General features: G+C 40.1%; 3 protein-coding genes and 1 long non-coding RNA gene across 4 annotated transcripts in view; all 4 read right to left on the reverse strand.

The window, feature by feature from the left end:
- The window catches only part of LOC139541547 (B-cell receptor CD22-like), a 101444-nt gene continuing 75584 nt past the window's right edge, over window positions 1-25860 (reverse strand). Inside the window, exons 5-10 of the mRNA XM_071346318.1 lie at window positions 2387-2632; window positions 1973-2236; window positions 1733-1761; window positions 666-746; window positions 230-310; window positions 1-24 (exon numbers count right to left, since the gene is read on the reverse strand). Of these exons, the coding sequence (XP_071202419.1) occupies window positions 1-24; window positions 230-310; window positions 666-746; window positions 1733-1761; window positions 1973-2236; window positions 2387-2632 (725 nt within the window). The remainder of the gene's footprint in view (window positions 25-229; window positions 311-665; window positions 747-1732; window positions 1762-1972; window positions 2237-2386; window positions 2633-25860) is intronic.
- Window positions 5844-8737, reverse strand: LOC139568100 (uncharacterized). Its single transcript, XR_011673516.1, has 3 exons — window positions 8515-8737; window positions 7841-8323; window positions 5844-6624 (listed from the first exon to the last, which is right to left on the reverse strand). It is a non-coding gene; the product is annotated as an uncharacterized lncRNA (long non-coding RNA).
- LOC139568082 (B-cell receptor CD22-like) overlaps window positions 20362-25860 on the reverse strand; it is a 71062-nt gene continuing 65563 nt past the window's right edge. Inside the window, exon 6 of the mRNA XM_071389780.1 lies at window positions 20362-20992. Within this exon, the coding sequence (XP_071245881.1) occupies window positions 20724-20992 (269 nt within the window). The 3' untranslated portion in view covers window positions 20362-20723. The remainder of the gene's footprint in view (window positions 20993-25860) is intronic.
- On the reverse strand, window positions 23011-24832 carry LOC139568087 (uncharacterized). Its single transcript, XM_071389787.1, has 4 exons — window positions 24483-24832; window positions 24083-24298; window positions 23593-23928; window positions 23011-23470 (listed from the first exon to the last, which is right to left on the reverse strand). Exons 1-4 carry the CDS (start codon window positions 24688-24690, stop codon window positions 23193-23195), a joined length of 1038 nt encoding a protein of 345 aa, XP_071245888.1. The 5' UTR covers window positions 24691-24832; the 3' UTR covers window positions 23011-23192.

The raw sequence follows: 25860 nt of genomic DNA on the forward strand, positions 1-25860 counted from the left end.
TCAGTGGGAGATTCCCCTCACATTCTGAAAGAAGACATACTGAAGTAGCACTCCCACTAAACATTTTATGCGCACACACACACACACACACACACACACACACACACACACACACACACACACACACACACACACACACACACACACACACACACACACACACACACACACACACACACACACACACACACACACACACACACACACACACACACACACACACACTTACTGCCAGGGTGTCATACTCTGGTGACCTGGTCTTCATGTTCAGAGGTGTGTACGTATCACTGTTAGGGTCAGGATGGACACTCTGTGGACAGAAAGAGAGAGAGAGAGCGAGAAAGAGAGAGCGGGAGAGAAGGAGAGGGAGGGAGAGAGAGAGAGAGCGGGAGAGAAGGAGAGGGAGGGAGGGAGAGGGAGAGAGAGAGAGAGAGAGACAGAGACAGAGACAGAGACAGAGACAGAGAGAGAGAGAGAGAGAGACAGAGAGAGAGACAGAGAGAGAGAGAGAGAGAGAGCGGGAGACAAGGAGAAGGAGAGGGAGGGAGAGAGGAAATGCATGTGTTCTCTGAAACACCAGTCTTTCCATCATTTTCTCTTAACACATTCAAATATAAAACACCAACACACTCACAAACAATCAACATGAATGATAAGAGACTTACTGCCAGAGTGTCGTAGTCAGGGGACGTGGTCCTCATGTTCAGAGCTGTGTACGTGTCTCTGTTACAGTCAGGACGGACACTCTGTGGAGAGAGAGAGAGAGAGAGAGAAGAGGTAACAATGAAAATAGTACGAAAGAGACTGTCGTGACACTGTTAGTCCGGACGGACACTCTGTGGAGAGAGAGAGAGGTAACAATGAAAATAGTATGAAAGAGACTGTCATGTCACTGTTAGTCAGGACGGACACTCTGTGGAGAGAGAAAGAGGTAACAATGAAAATAGTATGAGAGAGACTGTGATGTCACTGTTAGTCAGGACGGACACTCTGTGGAGAGAGAGAGAGAGGTAACAATGAAAATAGTATGAGAGAGACTGTCATGTTACTGTTAGTCAGGACGGACACTCTGTGGAGAGAGAGAGAGGTAACAATGAAAATAGTATGAGAGAGACTGTCATGTCACCGTAAATGAATGAAAACGGAGTTATAACCTCCTGGGGGCACGTTTAGTTTGTTGCCCCATTAAGACACAGCTGAAACCCTGTTGTAACTAATAGAATCACCTGTGTGTCTGCTGTGGCATCACTTCCTCCTGTGCATCTCCTGTAATGAGGGACAGAGTGAGTTCTGCTCTGTAAGTAAGTAAGTGGATAAGTTACTAATACATTTTAACAGATTTCTTACTTTATCTTTATTTAACTAGGCAAGTCGGTTAAGAACAAACTCTTATTTACAATGATGGCCTAGGATCAGTGGGTTAACTGCCTTGTTCAGGGGCAGATCACCTGAACTTTATATTTTCAGTTCTGGGATTTGATCTTGCTACCTTTTGGTTACAAGTTCAACGCTCTAACCACTAAGCTACCTGCCACCCCAGGTGGCCTAGTGGTTAAGGGCATTGGGCCAATAAATGAATTAATGAATGAATGAATTAATGAAGTTAGTACCCAATCAGAGGTCTAAGGTGAAAGAATAATACAAATATCAATGTTCCCTTCTTCACTCACCTGAACCACATGAGTCCAGAGAGACAGAGGATGAGAACCAGAACAACCACTATGATTCCTACAGCTGCAGTCAGAACTGAGGACTGTTTCCCTAAAAGACAAATGGATGATATGAGAACATGTTATTATGAAGTGAAAATGAATATACAGCAATACAGGACATTACTGCATAACTTGTATATAGAAGCCTATGTAAAGTTATAAACCAAAGTGTAATAAGGTAAACCATGAGAAGATTACCTTGAAACATCATTCCTTATTGAACATCATTTTGTATTGAAGTATTGAAGATGGAACTTTACCTGCTACAATGATCATCAGAGCTGTAGAGTTCATAGATCCTCTTCCATTCTGTGCCTCACAGTAATATTCTCCTCTGTCCTCAGAGATGATGTTAGTGATGCTGTAACTCTGTCCTGATGCTTTTGGTGAGGTTACATTCTTCTTGTACCAGGTGTATTTGTCCACAGGTGGGTTGGCATCACTGCTGCAGGTCAGAGTCACTGAACTGCCCTCCACTATTTCACCAGAGGGACTGACTGACACTGAGGTGTTCCTTGGAGCGTCTGGTAAAGGAGAATTTGTCAGAGGATTATAAAGATGCAATTACAACCTCACATGACATATATAAAAATCTGTGATGCCAGACTATCAAAAATAAGAATCCACTTACACAAAACAGGAACGCATGTGATACTGAGCTGTAATTTACTCACATTTCACATCAATGTTGATTGACTCAGACCTCCCCTTTCTAATCCCACTCCAGGCCTCACAGTTGTAGACATGTTGTGGTCCTGTGTTCTGATTGGAGATACTCTGATAGTGGCCTCCATTCGTCTTGTACCAGGTGTATTTGTCCACAGGTGGGTTGGCATCACTGCTGCAGGTCAGAGTCACTGAACTGCCCTCCACTATTTCACCAGAGGGACTGACTGATACTGAGGTGTTCTTTGGGCCATCTGGTGTTGAAGATGACAGAACAAATAAGAACTCATATACCATGTAAGACACCAAGAGGTGATGTAAATTAATATAGATTAGGATATTATACTGACATGTAGAACCATGTATTACAGAGATGATGTAAATTAGTATAGATTAGTATATTACACTGACTTGTAGAACCATGTATTACAGAGATGATGTAAATTAGTATAGATTAGTATGTTACACTGACTTGTAGAATCATGTATTACAGAGATGATGTAAATTAGTATAGATTAGTATGTTACACTGACTTGTAGAACCATATATTACAGAGATGATGTAAATTAGTATAGATTAGTATGTTACACTGACTTGTAGAACCATGTATTACAGAGATGATGTAAATTAGTATAGATTAGTATATTACACTGACATGTAGAACCATGTATTAGAGAGATGATGTCAATGACTTTCACTGTAGATATATCAACACCCCATGTACTCACATCTGACAGAGAGAGTCTCTTCTGGAGAGAGGATTCTCTCTAAGCCTTCTACAGCACAGGAGTACTTCCCTGCATCCTCACTGCTGACTGGGTCTAGGATCAGACTGTTATAACTGGTGACTGGGTCTAGGATCAGACTGTTATAGCTGCTGACTGGGTTGTTCAGACGTTGTCTGTTCTTGTACCAGATGTAGGTGGGGTTGAGACCGACTGTACATTGGGTTCTACATCTCAGTGTGACTCTCTCCCCCTCTGACACAGACGTAGGATCCATCTCCAACAGGATATCTAAGAGGAAACATCAGTCATATTAGACTCCAGACAGGCTTGTCATGTGATTAGACTTGTTCGATTACAGTACTAAATGTAGGTGGACTATTACCTGTGACAGTCAACATCACACCAGGAAGACCAGAAAATCTCCCCTCATCTGTTGTTCGTATTCTGAATTTGTATTCAGCCGAGTCCTTCTCTGTCAGGTTTGTTATTGTAATGGTGTGGTGGTTCTCTGTGTTCCTATTGTACTCCACACGACCTACATACTCTGGATATGAACTGATATCTACAGGGTGTTTCTGTGTAAACCAGAATGAACCTTGTTCTATATAACTAGTGGGATGAGTGTAAGAGCAGGATATGTCCACTGTGGAGCCCTTCAAGACACAGATTCTCCTCTCCAGCAGTTTTGACCCTGAGCACATGAAAATACATTAAATCGTTTTTTCACATATACCTTGAAGTTAGCAAGTTGCCTTACTTTGTTATAAAGAAAGGTTAGCTACAAATTATCCCAATAGAATCCAGACTCACACACTGCAGGAGAGTGGAGATCCTCATGGCCTTTAACAGCACAGGAGTAACTCTTTGTTTCAGAACTGAGTGTTGTTGGGAAGTGAACCGAGGAAGAGACTGTCCGTTCTTGTACCAGATGTAGGTGGGGTTACCAGTCAGAGTACAGGTGGTGCTACAGGTCAGTGTCCTCTTCTCTGCCTCTGTGTCAGGAGTCACCTTCACCTGCAGGTCTGAATGAGAGCAAATAAAAACACACTTTCTGGTTTCCTTCTGTAGTTGACAAAATGGCTGAACATGACTTAAAGATAACCCAGTCTAACCTGTGGGATATATAGTAGTGCAAGGCAGGTCCACTGATGGTATCAAGGAACAGATGCTTCTACTGGTGTAGGTCACACTCATGCAGCTTAGAGAAGAAGTATCTGGAACAAATGATGAAGCACAGGATGATGATGATGATGATGATGATGATGTTGACAGTGATGATGATGATGGTGAAGATGGTGATGATATTAGCTTATTTTTATGATTCTCAGTAGTCTTCAGTACTAACATGTTAGATAGTAATGAGGTATAGTTACTTATAAATCAGTAATTTGAATTGACTGAAAATATCAAGTCTGTTTACCATAATAGAGGAAAACTCTGGAGGTAAATCACCACACTCACTTCAGGAGAGCTGAGTTTCTCATGGACTTTTCTCAATATAGGGGGTGCTGTTTCAACGTTACCATTTATCGTTCCCAAATTAAACTGCCTCGTACTCAATTCTTGCTCGTACAATATGCATATTACTATTACTATTGGATAGAAAACAATCTCTAGTTTCTAAAACCGTTTGAATTATGTCTGTGGGTGAAACAGAACTCTTTCTGCAGCGAAATTCATGACAGAAACTGCGAAGGTCTGAAAACGAGGCTCTGTTCTCAGATCAGTTTAAAGCTCTGTATGTATCCTATGGGTCGACATGAACTGCACGCGCCTTCCCCTGGATGTCAGTAACCAATGAGAATTGGAATGGAGTTTCTACGTAGATCTCAGACCTTATAAAGCCACAAGGAACGGAGGGAGCTCTCTTTTTGACGTTCGTCATGACGCAAAGCAAGACCTCAGGATGGCATTTTGAAACGCTCAGTTATCGGCCTTAGATATATCCGTCTGTAATTTAATTCGATATAGGTGTTAGAAACATCATAACGAAGTTATTTTAAACCGAGTTATATCAGTTTATGCGAGTATATTGCAATTTTCGGAATTTCCTTAGTATTGCGTTTTGAACATTTGGGCACGTCTTCGCCACATGGCTAATGTTTGCTGCTAATTCCTAAGTTGAAGACGGCAATCTACAACCGAGCAACGATGATTCTGGACAAAGGACCACTTGCCCAAGATTCTGATGGAAGCTCATCCAAAAGTAAGAGCTATTTATGATGTTATTCCGTATTTATGTGGAAAAATGTAAAAGAATTTGTCCGCCATTATTGCGGCATTGGTCTGGCTGTAACGCACACTGTATGTCTAGTAACGTTAATTTTAAAAATCTAACACAGCGGTTGCATTAATAACTAATGCATCTTTCAATTGCTGTCCAACCTGTATTTTTTTGTCAAGTTTACGATTATTTATCGATTAGATTAGGTGCCTCTCCAAGATGGCGCCGGCCAGAATGCATGAAATGCTGCTACTGTTCACATTGTATAACCACGATTTGTGCCGCTAAATATGCACATTTTCGAACAAAACCTATATGCATTGTGTAATATGATGTTACAGGACTGTCATCTGATGAAGTTTATCAAGGTTAGTCCAATTATATATCTTTTGCTGGATTGTTACGATCGCTAACATTTGCTGCTGGTAAATGTGGTTGTGTTTCTGGCTATTGTGGTAAGCTAATATAATGCTATATTGTGTTTTCGCTGTAAAACACGTAAAAAATCGGACATATTGGCTGGATTCACAAGATGTTGGGCTTTCATTTGCTGTACGCTGTGTATTTTTCAGAAATGATTTATGATGAGTAATTAGGTATTTGACGTTGGTCTCTGTAATTATTCTGGCTGCATCGACGCCATTTCAGATTGCAGCTGCAATGTAGAACTGTGATTTATACCTGAAATATGCACATTTTTCTAACAAAACATATGCTATACAATAAATATGTTATCAGACTGTCATTTGATGAAGTTGTTTCTTGGTTAGTGGCTATTTATATCTATATTTGGTCGAAATTGTGATAGCTACCTATGCAGGAAAAAAATGGTGGAGAAAAAAAAGTTGTGTCTTTTGCTATCGTGGTTAGCTAATAGATTTACATATTGTGTCTTCCCTGTAAAACGTTTTAAAAATCAGAAATGATGGCTGGATTCACAAGATCTGTATCTTTCATCTGGTGTCTTGGACTTGTGATTTAATGATATTTAGATGCTAGTATTTACTTGTGGCGCTATGCTAGGCTATGCTAGTCAGCTTTTTTTACTGATGGGGGTGCTCCCGGATCCGGGATGCGTAGCAAGTAGAAGTTAAAGCACAGGAGTAGCTGTCAGAACCTCCTCCACTGACTGAATATTGATACTGGGGAGAGGAGTCAGAAAATAGGTATTCTCCATTCTTGTACCAGGTGTAGGTGGGGTTGGGGATTTCAGTCAGAGTACAGGTGGTGCTACATGTCAGTGTCACCCATGATCCTTCTGTCACTGTGCTAGGAGTCACCTTCACCTGCAGGTCTGAATGAAGAGAGAATAACAACATAAAAGAACAAACCTCATCATTTCCACCTACTACTACTAGAGATAAAGTAGTTACAGTATATCATAATGTTCTGTAAGTGTAGTACTACCAGTATATCATAATGTTCTGTATGTGTAGTATTACCAGTATATCATAATGTTCTGTAAGTGTAGTATAACCAGTTTATCATAATGTTCTGTAAGTGTAGTATTACCAATATATCATAATGTACTGTAAGTGTAGTATTACCAGTGTATCATAATGCACTGTAAGTGTAGTATTACCAGTATATCATAATGTACTGTACGTGTAGTATTACCAGTATATCATAATGTTCTGTAAGTGTAGTATTACCAGTATATCATCATGTTCTGTAAGGGTAGTATTACCAGTATATCATAATGTTCTGTAAGTGTAGTATTACCAGTATATCATAATGTTCTGTAAGTGTAGTATTACCAGTATATCATAATGTTCTGTAAGTGTAGTATTACCAGTATATCAAAATGTGCTGTAAGTGTAGTATTACCAGTATATCATAATGTGCTGTAAGTGTACTATTACCAGTATATCATAATGTTCTGTAAGTGTAGTATTACCAGTATATCATAATGTTCTGTAAGTGTAGTACTACCAGTATATCATCATGTTCTGTAATTGTAGTATTACCAGTATATCATAATGTTCTGTGTGTGTAGTATTACCAGTATATCATAATGTTCTGTATGTGTAGTATTACCAGTATATCATAATGTTCTGTAAGTGTAGTATTACCAGTATATCATTATGTTCTGTAAGTGTAGTATTACCAGTATATCATAATGTTCTGTAAGTGTAGTATTACCAGTATATCATTATGTTCTGTAAGTGTAGTATTACCAGTATATCATAATGTTATGTAAGTGTAGTATTACCAGTATATCATCATGTTCTGTAAGTGTAGTTTTACCAGTATATCATAATGTTCTGTAAGTGTAGTTTTACCAGTATATCATAATGTTCTGTAAGTGTAGTATTACCAGTATATCATCATGTTCTGTAAGTGTAGTATTACCAGTATATCATAATGTTCTGTAAGTGTAGTATTACCAGTATATCATATTGTTCTGTATGTGTAGTATTACCTCTATATCATGTGTTAACATGATGGTTAATTTATTTTCTCCTGTAATTCAATATGATTTACAGTTGTATCATACAGTGTAGTATTACCTGTGACAGTCAGACTTGTTCCTGGGAAACTATGGCCCCATTCAAAGTTGTGACACTCAGCTGAGTCCTCCTCTCTCAGATCTGTGATTCTCAGGGTGAAGGGACCTTTGTATGTTCCAGTGTATTCCACACGACCTGCATACCTTAGGTCTGTGGTTAGGTCTTCAGCGATCGACTTATCACTTCTAAACCAGAATTTTGATGTGGTGGAATAATAACCAACATAAGTACAGGAGCTATCCACTGTTGACCCCTTCAAGACACAGATTCTCCTCTTGGTGTAAGTCACTCTGCTGCAGCTCTGATCCTGAACACCTGAAACACAGTGACATAACAAGAGGACAACTGGATTATATTCTCAGTTATTTCTAGAAATGCTAACAGTTCTCATATTACAAAATGAAACCAACACAGACACAGATACACAGACACAGATTGTTCTCTTGGTGTAAGTCACTCTGTTGCAGCTCTGACCCTGAACACCTGAAACATGATGACAAGAGGGCATTATTTAGACAGTGGAATCATGAGCTGCAGTAATCCAAAGTAGTTCAGCCATCCTGTGTTACAGTTATGTTAACAGTTATGTCTGAGGACTGTTTAGCAGACAGATGTTTTAAACTTGAAAAGTTATACTAGAGTATTGAGTAGAATCCACATAATAGAATCCATACCCACAGACTGCAGGAGAGTGGAGATCCTCATGGCCTTTTACAGCACAGGAGTAGCTGTCTACAGCATAAGGGTAGACTGAGTAGGGTAAAGTGTCCTCAGTTAGAACCTGTCCATTCCTGTACCAGGTGTAGGTGGGGTTACCAGTCAGAGGACAGCTGATGGTGCTACAGGTCAGTATCCTCCATGTTGGAATCTGTGAATAAGGAGTCACCTTCACCTGCAGGTCTGGAGTAGACAACATCAACCTGAATCACTTGTCTATTGTCATCACATGCTGTAATAAATGTACAGGTCAGTATCCTGAAGAAGGTGATGTTGAAACTGTGACGCCCTGATCTGTTTCACCTGTCCTTGTGTTTGTCTCCACCCCCTCTTGGTGTCGCTTTTTTCCCCAGTGTATTTATCCCTGTGTTTCCTGTCTCTCTGTGTCAGTTAGTCTTGCATGTTTCTAAGTCAACCAGCGTTTTTCCCGTTCTCCTGTTTTTTGCATTCTCCTTTATCTAGTCCATCCCGGTTTTGACCCTTACCTGTTTCTGGACTTTGTACCCGCCTGCCTGACCATTCTGCCTGCCTTGACCATGAGCCTGTCTGCCACTCTGTACCTCCTGGACTCTGATCTGGTTTTGACCTTTTTGCCTGTCCACGACCATTCTCTTGCCTACCCCTTTGGATTAATAAACATTGTAATACTCCAAACATCTTCCACCTGTGTCTGCATTTGGGTCTTGCCTTGTGCCTTGATAGAACCGTTGGTGTTTTTTACCCAATTAATTACTGGGAGGTTATATATATGGAGTGTGTGACTCTCTTTGTTGTTATAGCTTCCAGTTTATCCTCCGTTAGTCAGCACCTCTACACTAAATCAGTTTCTCTGGGTGTGTTGTTATAGCTTCCAGTTAATTCTCCGTTAGTCTGCACCTCTACACTAAATCAGTTTCTCTGGGTGTGTTGTTATAGCTTCCAGTTTATTCTCCGTTAGTCAGCACCTCTACACTAAATACGTTTATCTGGGTGTGTTGTTATAGCTTCCAGTTTATTCTCCGTTAGTCAGCACCTCTACACTAAATACGTTTCTCTGGGTGTGTTGTTATAGCTTCCAGTTTATTCTCCGTTAGTCAGCACCTCTACACTAAATACGTTTCTCTGGGTGTGTTGTTATAGCTTCCAGTTTATTCTCCGTTAGTCAGCACCTCTACACTAAATACGTTTATCTGGGTGTGTTGTTATAGCTTCCAGTTTATTCTCCGTTAGTCAGCACCTCTACACTAAATCAGTTTCTCTGGGTGTGTTGTTATAGCTTCCAGTTTATTCTCCGTTAGTCAGCACCTCTACACTAAATCAGTTTGTCTGGGTGTGTTGTTATAGCTTCCAATTTATTCTCCGTTAGTCAGCACCTCTACACTAAATACGTTTCTCTGGGTGTGTTGTTATAGCTTCCAGTTTATTCTCCGTTAGTCAGCACCTCTACACTAAATCAGTTTCTCTGGGTGTGTTGTTATAGCTTCCAGTTTATTCTCCGTTAGTCAGCACCTCTACACTAAATCAGTTTCTCTGGGTGTGTTGTTATAGCTTCCAGTTTATTCTCCGTTAGTCAGCACCTCTAAACTAAATCAGTTTCTCTGGGTGTGCGCCAGCTCCTTACTTCTATTAGATTAATACAAATCAAGACCATTTCCAGACCTAAAGGGACAATGAAGATTAAACAGAACATCAGACAATAGAATGTTACCTGTTACAGACAGAGTGACTCCAGGATCACCAGTATATTTCCCTCCAGTCTGATCTGTTATAAAGCTGAACATGTACGTAGCTGAGTCTTTCTCTCTCAGGTCTGTGACTGTCAGGGTGTGATCGTTGTTCTTATCTCTGTGGTACGTCATATGACTTTAGTAGTCTGGGTCATCACTCAGATTCACAGGATTAGCCTCACCATCATTTTTAGTGAACCAGAAGGTTGTTGTGACTGTATGACCACTGGGATATATGTAAGAGCAGGACAGCTCCACTGTTGACCCAATTAAGGTACAGATATTCTTCTTGGTGTGAGTCACTCTCCAGCCATTCTGACCCAGTACCACTGATACATTCATACAACACAAGGATATTACCTATTGGCTTACACGAACAGTAGGGTTTGTCCACACTTTGTGTCTCTAGTTTCTGAGTTGAGTGTGAATGGAAACCACAGCTACACTTATTGAGGTGTGAAATGCAGCTATAAAAGTGAAGTGGAGATTCCTAACAGACGACAACACTGAACACACCAGAATAACATTAAGATCTGTAAGCGTTTAGAAATGTCTAAGGATACTATTATAGAATTATGAAGGATAACATACCTGCTACAGACCAGAGAAAGACCACCAACACACTTCCTGCTTTTCTCAAGGCCATTGTTGCATCTCCCACCCTGCAGTCTTAGAAACATAAACAACAACTCACTCTATAGCTGGTGAATAAATCCACCTGATACATTGAAGTCTAAATTGTAAATGGGGTACAGGGCCTCATTACTGGAAATGAACCAGGCTCACATTGTTTTGTGCTGTATTGCGCTACAGATGTAGGATCTTAATTTGATACACTCTTTAGTTGTAGAGAATTTTCCTGCTCAGCAGGAACTGCAATCTTGTAGTGTATTCAATGCTTAAAAAGGTTTCTAAAGTTTGTAATTTTAACTGTCAGACTTCATTTTCCCTAATGAAAACTGTGTCAACCACCACATTTAATTAAAATCTACATAATAATACACTTTTCCTGTTGCTGAAGGACTATTTTTAAGATCCTTCCTCTGTATATGGTTGTGTGTGTGAATACTGTCTGTCTATTGCACTATAGATCAACATCATCAACAACAACAACTACAGTAGAACTGTAAACACATATTTCTACATTGATCGTTCTGAAGCTGTTTTATTCTCAGAACCCCAAAAATAGGAGGAAAAATTCACTCACTCACTCACTCACTCACTCACTCACTCACTCACTCACTCACTCACTCACTCATTCACTCACTCACTCACTCACTCCTTCACTCACTCACTCCTTCACTCACTCACTCACTCACTCACTCACTCACACACTCACACACACACACACACACACACACACACACACACACACACACACACACACACACACACACACACACACACACACACACACACACACACACACACACACACACACACACACACACACACACACACACACACACACACATACACACCTTTTATATAATAATTATATGTACTGGGGGCCCTGTTCCTAAATCAATAATGGGGGACAATGTCACACTTGCTGAATACTGGCCCTGAAGTAACAACCAAAACACAGGTCAAAACATAACAAGAAGTAAAAAAATACATTACCCTCAAGTACATTACTAATGACTAATAACAAATGACCAAAAACTATATTTCAAGATATTGTCAAGAGTACTTACAGAGTGAAGTGAAGGGGAGAGGTCTTGTACAATGAGTCAACTTACTGGTAGTGCATGGAAACTGACATTAAGTGTGTGTTCTGTGGTTGATACATATTTAAAGTAGTTAAGACACAAGTAGCTGATGCAGAACTTCCTTCCTCTTAAAGTCATTAACATGCATGAGGACCAGACCAGCACATAGAAAGGGGAGGTTACTGTATTTCAAAAGAAAATGTACAACAGACTGCATATCTAGTTGCCTTTCTTCATTTGAGTACGGGGCTTACATTGTTTTAAACGTAGCCCATTTACAATGTATTATATTGACTAAATACAGAATCATGTTACTATAGCCTACTATTTTACTATAGCCTCCCTCTGAGTTCTACATGGAACAGGTCAAAGTTCCATTTACATTTGGTCAGTTCCATGATGTCATTCATTCTATTCTACAAACACATTCAGTTTACACTCCTCATCAGCTGCATCAAAGTGGTACTGAAGGTTCCAGTGTTCTAGACTAGAGCTCCACCTACTGGCATCTCAACATTACTGCAGCCGTCAGATATGAATGTCCTCAATAATGTTGGGATAATAACAACATTACAAACTGGAAATGAATCAGATAGAATGGTGAAAAACAACACTGTCTAGTACTTGACAAAGTCACATTTAATAAGCACACAAACACTTGTAGCGAAATCCTGCATGGAGTCTTCACCGTGCACTTTAAGAGCGCAGCAGCAGTCAGGAAGGAGGAAATCAAGACGGCTCTTCCGGCTCAGTGTCGGAGCTCTCGATTGGCTGGGCAGTTTTGACGGGTGTGTTCAACTCCGCTTACGTCTTGTTTGGTTTCAGCTTGCTTAGTTTATAACATTTCTAAGTGTGATCACTGTTGTTGTCGCGCTACTCCTGACGAGTTGGAAGCGTTCTGGCCTCTGATCTCATCGATTACTAGCAACATTGTTGCAAGCTTTTGTCAAACGAACAACCGAGGATTGTGTCGGACGGACAAATACACGTTCAAGCCTGGACACAACAGCTAAGCCCATCTCTCTTTCTATCTCCTTCTTCAGTGAAATATATTCTCTCTTAGTGCTGCTCTCTCTTCATGTTCAGAGCCTTCAGTGAACTAATAATGCACTTTAGGACTGTTTGACATTTTAGTTAAAGGGAGGTTGCTGAGTGTTTTGAACTTTATTGATTTTGTGTGGAACAACTGACATCTGGAAATGTTTAAGTCCTTTTGTTGTCTATGAACACACCTACACACCCATTCATACCCCCTCCCTCCTCCACTTGGAGGTAATACAGAATATTGCAAATTCTCTAAGTTTTATGACTGCGTTCTTTCTTGTCCATTGTTTCTAGGAAGTTGACTTTGAATTGCTTTGCCATTAATCTTGTATGAGTTATTATTGGTTAGGTTACCCCTGTGCTGTGACTTGTCTTCTCCTTTCTCCCCACTGGCTATCTGGCCAACAGGCTACCCTATAGGCAGTCTCTTCTGCTAATGTGTCTGGTAGTGGTTCTCTATCTATCCTACTCTTTTCAGTTCAGCAGGTTAATACCTGTCTGGTAGTGGTTCTCTATCTATCCTACTCTTTTCAGTTCAGCAGGTTAATACCTGTCTGGTACTGGTTCTCTATCTATCCTACTCTTTTCAGTTCAGCAGGTTAATACCTGTCTGGTAGTGGTTCTCTATCTATCCTACTCTTTTCAGTTCAGCAGGTTAATACCTGTCTGGTAGTGGTTCTCTATCTATTCTACTCTTTTCAGTTCAACAGGTTAATACCTGTCTGGTACTGGTTCTCTATCTATTCTACTCTTTTCAGTTCAACAGGTTAATACCTGTCTGGTACTGGTTCTCTATCTATCCTACTCTTTTCAGTTCAACAGGTTAATACCTGTCTGGTACTGGTTCTCTATCTATCCTACTCTTTTCAGTTCAGCAGGTTAATACCTGTCTGGTAGTGGTTCTCTATCTATCCTACTCTTTTCAGTTCAGCAGGTTAATACCTGTCTGGTAGTGGTTCTCTATCTATCCTACTCTTTTCAGTTCAGCAGGTTAATACCTGTCTGGTACTGGTTCTCTATCTATCCTACTCTTTTCAGTTCAGCAGGTTAATACCTGTCTGGTAGTGGTTCTCTATCTATCCTACTCTTTTCAGTTCAGCAGGTTAATACCTGTCTGGTAGTGGTTCTCTATCTATTCTACTCTTTTCAGTTCAGCAGGTTAATACCTGTCTGGTAGTGGTTCTCTATCTATCCTACTCTTTTCAGTTCAACAGGGTTAATACCTGTCTGGTAGTGGTTCTCTATCTATCCTACTCTTTTCAGTTCAGCAGGTTAATACCTGTCTGGTAGTGGTTCTCTATCTATCCTACTCTTTTCAGTTCAGCAGGTTAATACCTGTCTGGTACTGGTTCTCTATCTATCCTACTCTTTTCAGTTCAACAGGTTAATACCTGTCTGGTAGTGGTTCTCTATCTATTCTACTCTTTTCAGTTCAACAGGTTAATACCTGTCTGGTAGTGGTTCTCTATCTATTCTACTCTTTTCAGTTCAACAGGTTAATACCTGTCTGGCGCCCGAACATAAAACCTTTCTCTTTACCTCTCTCTAACAACACTGCTACAAACTGATGTATGTATTGGTACAACATGTCAATGTCATATTCTGTTACACTGTTTCTGTCTCAAATGGCACCCTAATCGCTATATGGTGCAATACTTTTGACCGGGGGGGGGTGTTCGTTCCAGGGGATGACTGATATCATGCACTCCATCTATGATACAGTATGATGGGAATGTGTTTGTCAGCATCATACCACCCTGCATCCCACTGCTGGATTGATTCTAAGCAGGGTTGGTCCCTGGATGGGAGACCAGATGCTGCTGGAAGTGGTTTTGGAGGGCCAGTAGGAGGCACTCTTTCCTCTGTTCTAAAAAAATATCCCAATGTCCCAGGGCAGTGATTGGGGACATTGCCCTGTGTAGGGTGCCGTCTTTCAGATGGGATGCTAAACGGGTGTCCTGACTCTCTGGTCACTAAAGATCCCATGCCACTTATCATAAGAGTAGGGGTGTTAACCCAGGTGTACTGGCTAAATTCCCAACCTCGCCCTCATACCATCACGGTCACCTAATCATCCCCAGCTTCCAATTGGCTGATTCATCCGCCTCCTCTCCCTGTAACTATTCCCCAGGTCGTTGCTGTAAATGAGAATGTGTTCAGTCAACTTACTTGGTTTAATATAAAAAACGTACCCCTGTATGCGGAACAATTTACCCATGGAGCATGTCGACAACTTATTCCAGGTAACAGAACTAACCACAGGTCTGAATACTTATGTAAACGTGATATTTCAGTAAAAAAAAATTATACATTTGCAAAAAAAAATTACATGTGTTTTTGCTTTGTCTTTAATGGGTTTTGTGTGTCGATTGAGGGGGGAAAAAATAATTTCATCCATTTTAGAATAAGGCTGTAACTTAACAAAATGTGGAAAAAGTCAAGGTGTCTGAATACTTTCTGAATCCACTGTGGGCCTTGATTCAATTCTAATGTGCTTGTAGACAATACGTTTATTTAAAGGCAGAGTTCCTGCGTTAGTGGAGATCACATTCAAGGTAAACACAGCAGATGTTGGCTCAAATGGAAATGACTTTTAAATGCTTTAGCACGGTTTCTAATTGGATCCAGGCCCCAGGGTTAGATACGTCTACATCCTGTGTTTTCCACAAAGTGTTTTAAAAAATCAGACAACAGTTAGGTGGGCAATAGGTACACCTCCATGGGTCTCCACTCTCTCATCCACCTCTAGCCCATCTCTGCCCCCCAAAAGAGACACCTCTACCTGGGAAGGTCAGACAACAGTTAGGGACTCAAGAGCCGCACCATATTGGAGACCATAGCACTCATTCTATATGACATCACATTCTCACAAAACAATGATGTATTTTATTCTCGAACTACTAGTTGGACAAAATGAGACTGTGAGGAACCCTACAGGAAGATCGAGGATTCAAACAGAGAAGATGACAATGACATAGGGGCATCAATATATATATATACTGTATATATATATATATATATATATATATATATATATAAACATTGCAATTATTCTTGAATGAGCGGCCGGTCATGTGCAAAGGATTAGCATTTCAATTAATATAATTATAGACTGTGTGTAGTGAATCCATTTAGTCTTTCCTGCCCCTTTCCTTTGACTACCAAGCCGTCATATCGGCTTAGTCCACTAGGGACTTTTCTATCATTGTTAGTAACCAATATCTACTGTTTATGTAATTCTGTGTGATTATTTATTTACTAAATAAATAAAAAAATAAGCCAATTTGTATATTTCTGATTCATTATGGAAACCAGAGTTCGTGCGGATAACCAATAATTTTAAGACGTTCAGGTGAGACTGAATGAGGTAAAGAATAATTGATGACTGAAATGTAAGAGATTTTTAGACCTGTAAGAGTTAATTCGGAAGACAGAACTCCTTCAAATAAAATTTTCCGTGGTGCCCCAGGTTATTAGTGAGTTAATTGTTGCATGATTTAATTAAATCACGTAATCAATTAAACGTTAGGTAATCGATTTAATAAAATAGCATGTCATCACAGACAGTCAATGACACTACAAAGTGATAAACGTTGCATCAGAACATTGAGGCAAAATATTACCATCACTTTGTCATAAAACCAATAATAAATGTATATGAAAATATCAAATAAACATATATTATGTGTATCATCTTACAGTACTGTAATATAATAATACAGTACTGTATAATGTAATAGAATAGTACAGTACTGTAATAGAATAGTACTGTATACTGTAATAGTATAGTACTGTAATAGAATGACTGTATAACGTAATAGAATAGTACAGTATACTGCAATAGAATAGTACTGTAGAATGTACCGTAATAGAATAGTACAGTAATGTAGAATGTAACATAATAGTACAGTACTGTATAATGTAATAGAATAGTACACTACTGTATAATGTAATAGAATAGTACAGTACTGTAGAATGTAATAGAATAGTACAGTACTGTAGAATGTATCAGAATATTACTGTAGAATGTAATAGAATAGTGCAGGACTGTAGAATGTAATAGAACAGTACTGTAGAATGTAATAGAATAGTGCAGGACTGTATAATGTAATAGAATAGTACAGGACTGTATACTGTAATAGAATAGTACAGGACTGTAGAATAGACATATTGTTCCTGTGAACGAACATCAAGAAGAAATTAAAACATATATTTATAATGTTCTCAGCCTTCATATAAAATATAACTGGACATCGAGGCTATTTCAGAAATACAAAGCAAAGTTATTGTGTTCAGATTCTGTTCCATGTTACTTAAAAAATGAATGGAAAAATGTTTAACATAATTATTTACAAGGTTCCCCCTCTTATTCATCATAGTTTAAAAGGCAAAACTGACCCTAGATCAGCTCTCCAACTAAGTGTGAATACAGTAGTACTGTGTCTCAGTTGGTAGAGCATGGTGCTGACCCTAGATCAGCTCTCCAACTAAGTGTGAATACAGTAGTCCTGTGTCTCAGTTGGTAGAGCATGGTGCTGACCCTAGATCAGCACTCCAACTAAGTGTGAATACAGTAGTCCTGTGTGTTGGTAGAGCCTGGTGCTGACCCTAGATCAGCTCTCCAACTAAGTGTGAATACAGTAGTCCTGTGTGTTGGTAGAGCATGGTGCTGACCCTAGATCAGCACTCCCACTAAGTGTGAATACAGTAGTCCTGTGTGTTGGTAGAGCATGGTGCTGACCCTAGATCAGCACTCCCACTAAGTGTGAATACAGTAGTCCTGTGTGTTGGTAGAGCATGGTGCTGACCCTAGATCAGCTCTCCAACTAAGTGTGAATACAGTAGTCCTGTGTGTTGGTAGAGCCTGGTGTGTGGGTTCAATTCCCAATGGGGCCACCGGCATGAAAGATGGATACACAAAGTGTTTCTAAAGGGCATATTATGATATAATATTATAACACTTAGTATGACTATACAGGTCCAGATATGCAGGGGTTCTGTCAAACTTGTTGTGTTCAGGTCTTCTGGGTTTGTTGTGTTCAGGTCTTCTGGGTTTGTTGTGTTCAGGTCCTCTTGGTTCTGGGTTTGTTGTGTTCAGGTCTTCTGGGTTTGTTGACTCTACTATAGATCGCAGAGGAGTCCTCAGCTGCTTGTGCTGCCGTGGGTCTGAAGAGAGAGAAACAGAAATTAAACAGAATCTGCGTCCCCTCAAAAAACCTTCATATACTCTTTATAGTGCATTACTTTGACCAAGGCCTATATGGCTCTGGTGAAAAGGAGTGCACAAAATAGGGAATAGGGTTCCATTTGGAACACAGAACAGTTCCTCAAAACCACCTCTCTCTCATTATATTGTTGGGTTTGTAAGGAAATGACATCACTAGTGGCCACTAGTGGTCAACTCTTTCGCTTATTAATGATGTCATGGTCTTCTCGTCCAATAAGCAGCAGCATATGAATGAGCTGTCATCAAGAATAAAGCTTGTTTACAACCAAATCTAAACACATATGTAACTGGGATGTTATAGGAGGGTCCGATTTTCTTTGTGAATTCACTTGTTTTTGAGAAACTATCCCCAAGCATCTATTCACTTCCTCATCCTCGTTGTTCAGTAAGTGGCTCCAAAAACACCCCCAAACAACCTTTTAGAAACTAAAAAGCTCTAAGTAGTCTACAGTGATGCAGGTCTTTACATGTAGTACACATGAAGTTGTGTCATTCAGAACTTAATCCACAACGTTATGTTCCATGTTGTTGAGACTTGAACGATGCTTCTCGTCCGTTCTAGCAGCATGATACACTGAGAATGGAACAGTTGGACGGGGAAACAGCACGAGTCACACAATGGAATATAACGTTGTGGATAAAGTTTGGAATGACACAATTTAATGTGTACAACTGTTCCATCTAAAGTCCTGCATCACTATACTGAGAGCTTTCTGTTTCTAAAATACGTATTTGGGTGTTTTTGGAGCATTTGTTCATGTTTTTCAGAGCCTCTACTGCACAACGAGGATGAGGAAGTGAATTGCTGTTTGGGGTAAGTTTCTTTAAAACAAGTGAAATCATAAAAAAAGGTGTCTGGACCTTTCTATAACATGGTATTTACATAAAATAGAAATTTGGTTGTAAAAAAGCCAACTTCTGCTTTATTGTGGTGTATCACAATGCTCTAGAAATGGCTCTGTTATTTTAATGTGGTGTATCACAATGCTCTAGAAATGACTCTGTTATTTTAATGTGGTGAATCACAATGCTCTAGAAATGGCACTGTTATTTTAATGTGGTGAATCACAATGCTCTAGAAATGGCTCTGTTATTTTAATGTGGTGAATCACAATGCTCTAGAAATGACTCTGTTATTTTAATGTGGTGTATCACAATGCTCTAGAAATGGCACTGTTATTTTATTGTGGTGTATCCACAATGCTCTAGAAATGGCTCTGTTATTTTAATGTGGTGTATCACAATGCTCTAGAAATGGCACTGTTATTTTAATGTGGTGTTTTCACAATGCTCTAGAAATGGCACTGTTGTTGTATTGGCAGAATATGCTCACCGGTTGGCAGCACTGGGAGGTTGAATTTCACAGCATCGTACTGGACATCCTCATCCTCTTTCTGGGGCTGAGGCACTTGGACGGTGGAGTACAGAGGCACTTCCTGGTTTTTGAAGCGAGAGAAGTGGACGCTGGCATAGTGAACGTCATCCTGGTCGACGGTGGCTGCTGTCTGTGCTGCAGTAGAGGTCATGGTCATGCCTGAGATGTTGTCATACACTGGACTAGAGTCTCCCTGATGGAGAGAGAGGACAGACAACATAATGAGTAGAAATGTCCCACAAAGCAATACAAATAATCTGATAGTAACAGACTCACCTGTACATTCTCTGCTCTGTCTCTTGTGTCAGAGATGGATTTGGAGGCCTTCTTTCTGTTTTTAAATTAATTAATGAATTTATTCTTGAAAGAATGAATGAAACAATCAATGATTAAATTAAGTTAATAAAAAGTGTTAGAGTGAAATAATCGTTAAAAGATCACTCACCTGAACCACATGAGTCCAGAGAGACAGAGGATGAGAACCAGAACAACCACTATGATTCCTACAGCTGCAGTCAGAACTGAGGACTGTTTCTCTAAAAGATAATGTAGATGATACGAGTGCTGGCATGTTATAAACTGAAAATAAACGTAGTACAGGACAATAATACAATGTTTGTTAAGGGATCTCATCTCAACGTATATATAATTAAAAAACAGTATAAGCCAAAGTGTAATTATTAATATTAGTTTGTAACATAATTTTGTGTTGAAATATTGAAGATGAATCTTCACCTGGTAAAATGATCATCAGAGCTGTAGAGTTCCTAGATCCTCTTCCATTCCAGGCCTCACAGTGGTAATGTCCATTGTCCTTAGACTTGAACTTACTTATGTTGTAGATCTGTTCAAATCCATTTAGAAAAGTCTCATTTTGAAAGTACCAGGTGTATTTGTCCACAGGTGGGTTGGCATCACTGCTGCAGGTCAGAGTCACTGAACTGTCCTCCACTATTTCACCAGAGGGACTGACTGACACTGAGGTGTTCTTTGGGCCATCTGGTGGACAATATGTGACAATAGTGTTTTAAATAGTGTTTTACTTGTTATTGAAATATGCATTTAAATGTGATCCTCTGATCAAAAGATGAGGTTAGGTGTACTAACACTGAACGTCCACAGACACAGAAGAAGAGTTGAGACTCCCATATATACTCTCAGCCTCACAGTAGTATTCTCCACTGTCCTCAGAGTTAATGTTGGTGATGAGGAAGGTGTTTTCAGATCCTGTCAGTGAAGCTCCATTCTTCTTGTACCAGGTGTATTTGTCCACAGGTGGGTTGGCATCACTGCTGCAGGTCAGAGTCACTGAACTGTCCTCCACTATTTCACCAGAGGGACTGACTGACACTGAGGTGTTCCTTGGACCATCTGGTGTAAAATACATTGTATTTATTTATAGCAACACTTGTGTTTACATTTTACGGGTGAGTTTGAAATAATTTATAAATTATAATAAATGATTAATTCAGAGCAAAATAAATTCTGAAACAGAATCACTAAAAATAATGATGACATTGTGGTAAAGCACATTCAGGGAAATGGATGAGTCACGATCGTGTGGAGAGACGGACCAAGACGCAGCGTGATTGGAGTTCCACATCTTTATTTTTAGTGAAACTTAAAATAAACCAAGAAACAAACAACGACCGTGCAGTACTGAGGTGCAACATGCACTCACTCAAAAACAATACCCCACAAAGCAGGTGGGAGAAAGGGCCTCCTAAATATGATCCCCAATTAGAGGCAACGATTACCAGCTGCCTCTAATTGGGAACCATACAAACCAGCCACATAGAAAATAAATGACTAGAACACCCCCCTAGTCACGCTCTGACCTAAACACCATAGAGAACCGAGGGCTCTCTATGGTCAGGGAGTGACAGGATGTTACACACTAAAATATTGATTGATAGATATATTTATGTGGAAACAATCTATTTTCAATTCAAGTATCAGCATGATCAGTATATCAAACTGGACATCTAAACCTCCAATGTACTTACATGTGACAGTGAGAGTCTCTTCAGCAGAGGGGAGATCCTCATGGCCTTCTACAGCACAGGAGTATCTGCCTGTATCCTCACTGCTGACTGAGAATAGGCTATAGACAGGAGAGTAGGTGTTGCTGTTTGGTATAGGCTGTCCATTCTTATACCACCTGAAGGCTGTGATGGGGTCCAGTCTACAGTTGGTTCTACATGTCAGTGTGACATTCTCCCTCTCTGACACAGATGTAGGATCCATCTCCAACACAACATCTAGAATAAAATGAAACAAATCATTATTCTCCTCCTATATATGTCCTCTTATGTGAAATATTATATTCGTTTTTTTCCCCTGTTACATAACACTGCAGTGTCTGTATGACTGCATTTTTAATAAGGTATTACGGTCATTCATTTGATATAGTTAGCCAGGACAGTAAACTCTGTAATAATTTCCACTGTTTTCCAGGAAGTCCTGGGTTCCATAGAATAAATTAAACAGATTAAAACACAACATACTCATTAGCATACATACAAATCAACACTCACATTACAGCTATCTAGATATGTGTCATAGATGTGAGATGAGTGACAGATTACCTGTGACAGTCAGGGAGACACGTGAGCCAGTAAACTTTTCTCCAGATGTTATGAATCTGAACCTGTACCCAGCAGAGTCACTCAATCTCAGGTCTGTGATTCTCAGGGTACAGTTACTCTTCTTATCCCCAAGGTACTCTATATGACCCTCACACCCTGGCATTGAGCTCAGATCTTCAGCCTCCATACCAGACAATTTAGTAAACCAGAAAGCTGTTTTGATCTCATGATTACTGGGATATGTGTAAGAGCAGGATATGTCCACTGTTGACCCCTTTAAAGCACAGATCTTCGGATGGGTGTAAGTCACACTCCAACACTTCTTACCTGAAATACAAGACAATATAACACCTTTATAAAATTCTTAATTACAATATCTACTGTATACACTTATGCTGTTACGTTCCTCAGCAAGAAAACCTAAAATGTAACCAAAACAAAAGTGGAATTTATTAAAAGAGTCACTGACAAAGACAAAAATGAGACCAGTGGGTTCTGAAAGACACTCATGGGGGTGTCCATTGAAAATTGACTATCAACAACAACTGGAACCAAAAAGACATGAGCGCCCACAAGATTTGCCCAAGAAGAGGCAAACAAAATAAAACCCCACATGCCAGCACAGTTGTAACACATACTGACTAACGAGTGACGCCAATCGGGGCTACCCACCTCCAAATATAAATGGGACAAAAAATCAACAATGTTAAAATCATATGCTGTGAAAGTAACCAGGTTGTGACTATCCCCTCAGCTTTGTAGTTTTTAAACTTTGGTAGTTATTTTTTCATGGGTCTTCATTGCTCAAAAAAGTAGTGCAAAGGTGTACAAGTGCAAAAACGTAATGAAAGGTATCTGGTAGAAGTAAATTCATCCATTGACTGCATTTTCATGAATTTGATTATATATCTTGAAGCTCGTTCAACACTGCGTGGCAAAGCAGACGGACCTAAAGCAGAAGTGGATGTCACATTCACAGCAAATTAAATAATGATTGTCTGACAACCTGAAACAAATGTTGTATGTAAAAGTCCACACTTACACACTGCAGGAGAGTGGAGATCCTCATGGCCTTTTACAGCACAGGAGTAACTGTCTGCATCACTAAAGGAGTCTGAGTACAGGCTGGAAGTGTCCTCCTTTACTTTGTGACCGTTCTTGTACCAGATGTAGGTGGGGTTGTCAGTCAGAGTACAGGTGGTGCTACAGGTCAGTGTCCTCTTCCCTGCCTCTGTGGCAGGAGTCACCTTCACCTGCAGGTCTGAATACAGAGTAAATGACAATAACATAATAAAACCAATAGTGTATTGTGGATTTAAAAAATGTAGAATTAAACATCAAATAGAAATATATGTATAAACATGATCATTTGTTCAGTGTAACCTGTGACAGTCAGAGTTGTTCCAGGGAAGCTGTATCCCCATCTTGAGGTCTGTGTGTTAAATATGAACTTGTACTCAGCTGAGTCCTTTTCTCTCAGATTTGTGATTCTCAGGGTGGAGCGACCTCTCTCCATCTCTCCAGCATACTCCACACGACCTGTATACCCTGGGTCTGTGGTTAGGTCTTCAGGGGTCGACTTATCACTTCTAAACCAGAATGATGATGTGGTGTAATAATAGCTAACATAAGTACAGGATATGTCCACTGTTGACCCCTTTATGACACACATTCTCCTCTTGGTGTAAGTCACTCTGCTGCAGCGCTGATCCTGAACACCTGAAACATAAAGAGGGCATTATTTACACAGTAGAATATTGAGCTTCAGTAATCGTGTGATACAGTTTTGTTAGACAACTCTGAAGCTGTTTAGCAGACAGAATAATTATATCTGAAAAGTTATACTAGAATACTGAGTTGAATTCATACTCACACACTGCAGGAGAGTGGAGATCCTCATGGCCTTTTACAGCACAAGAGTAGCTGTCCTTATCATTAGGGAGGACTGAATAGGTGGAAGTCTTCACAGTTACTATCTGTCCGTTCTTGTACCAGGTGTAGGTGGGGTTACCAGTCAGAGGACAGCTGGTGGTTCTACAGGTCAGTGTCTTCCTCTTTGACCAATGTGAAGGAGTCACCACCTGCAGAGCTGTAGTAGATAAAAACATTAAAACCCTGAATCACCTGTTCTCTAGTTCAATCACATGATGCAAGACATTCTCACACACATTTAATTCTTAAATCTATTTCATATATACAAATCCAATTTCTAGACCTAAATGGACAGTAGATATTAATTGAACAGACTAGCAGTATAAAGCATGTAACTGTACCTGTTACAGACAGAGTGACTCCAGGATCTCCATAATATCTCCCTCTGGTCTGATCAGTTGTAAATCTAAACTTGTACGTAGCTGAGTCACTCTCTCTCAGGTCTGTGATTCTCAGGGTACAGTCTTTCTCCTTATCCCCATGATACTCCAGACGACCTGTATACTCTGGGTTCTGACCTATATCTTTAGGTTCTACACCAGTCTCCATTTTAGTGAACCAGAAGGTTGATGTGACTTTATGACCTCTGGGATAGCTGAAAGAGCAGGACAGCTCCACTGTTGACCCCTTCAAGGCACAGATACTCTGAGTGGTGTAAAACACACTCCAGCCATCCTGACCCAGTACCACTGAAACACAGTCACACAACGGTATCAGAATGAAGACAAGGTATATTGGCTCACACTGAAGGTAGGGTTTGTACACACTTTGTTGCCATAGTTCCTGATTTGAGTGTGAATGAAAACCACAGATAAGCATCACTCAGTGAGGTGTGAAATATGACTATTTCAAGTGAAGTGGAGACTCCTAACAGAACACACCAGAAAACATTATGAATCTTATCCTTTTAGACATGTCTGTAGATTGATAAAAGATAAGAATGAGACCATACCTGCTACAGACCAGAGAAAGACCACCAACACACTTCCTGCTGTTCTCAAGGTCATTGTTGCATCTCCCACCCTGCAGTGTTAGAAACATAAACAACAACTCACTCTATACCTGGTGATTAACTACATACAAACCATCAGGGGCAGCAGGTAGGGCTCTAGTCAAAGTAGTGCACTCTATAGCTGGTGAATAACTACATACATACCATCAGGGGCAGCAGGTATGGCTCTAGTCAAAGTAGTGCACTCTATAGCTGGTGATTAATTACATACAAACCATCAGGGGCAGCAGGTAGGGCTCTAGTCAAAGTAGTGCACTCTATAGCTGGTGAATAACTACATACAAACCATCAGGGGCAGCAGGTAGGGCTCTAGTCAAAGTAGTGCACTCTATAGCTGGTGAATAACTACATACAAACCATCAGGGGCAGCAGGTAGAGCTCTAGTCAAAGTAGTGCACTCTGTAGCTGGTGAATAACTACATACAAACCATCAGGGGCAGCAGGTAGGGCTCTAGTCAAAGTAGTGCACTCTATAGCTGGTGAATAACTACATACAAACCATCAGGGGCAGCAGGTAGAGCACTAGTCAAAGTAGTGCACTCTAGCTGGTGAATAACTACATACATACCATCAGGGGCAGCAGGTAGGGCTCTAGTCAAAGTAGTGCACTCTATAGCTGGTGAATAACTACATACAAACCATCAGGGGCAGCAGGTAGGGCTCTAGTCAAAGTAGTGCACTCTATAGCTGGTGAATAACTACATACA

The sequence above is a fragment of the Salvelinus alpinus genome, chromosome 2, assembly GCF_045679555.1.
Source record: "Salvelinus alpinus chromosome 2, SLU_Salpinus.1, whole genome shotgun sequence".
Classification (NCBI taxonomy): domain Eukaryota; kingdom Metazoa; phylum Chordata; class Actinopteri; order Salmoniformes; family Salmonidae; genus Salvelinus; species Salvelinus alpinus.

Bases quoted from the DNA above. Each gene is read 5' to 3' on its own strand.
- LOC139568087 (XM_071389787.1), bottom strand. From the start codon at position 24,690: ATGGAGACTGGTGTAGAACCTAAAGATATAGGTCAGAACCCAGAGTAT. The intron at 24,299-24,482 runs GTACAGTTACAT...TATCTACTACAG, and splicing joins AGTCACTCTGTCTGTAACAG to CTCTGCAGGTGGTGACTCCT. The intron at 23,471-23,592 runs GTTACACTGAAC...CTCTGTATTCAG, and splicing joins AACAACTCTGACTGTCACAG to ACCTGCAGGTGAAGGTGACT.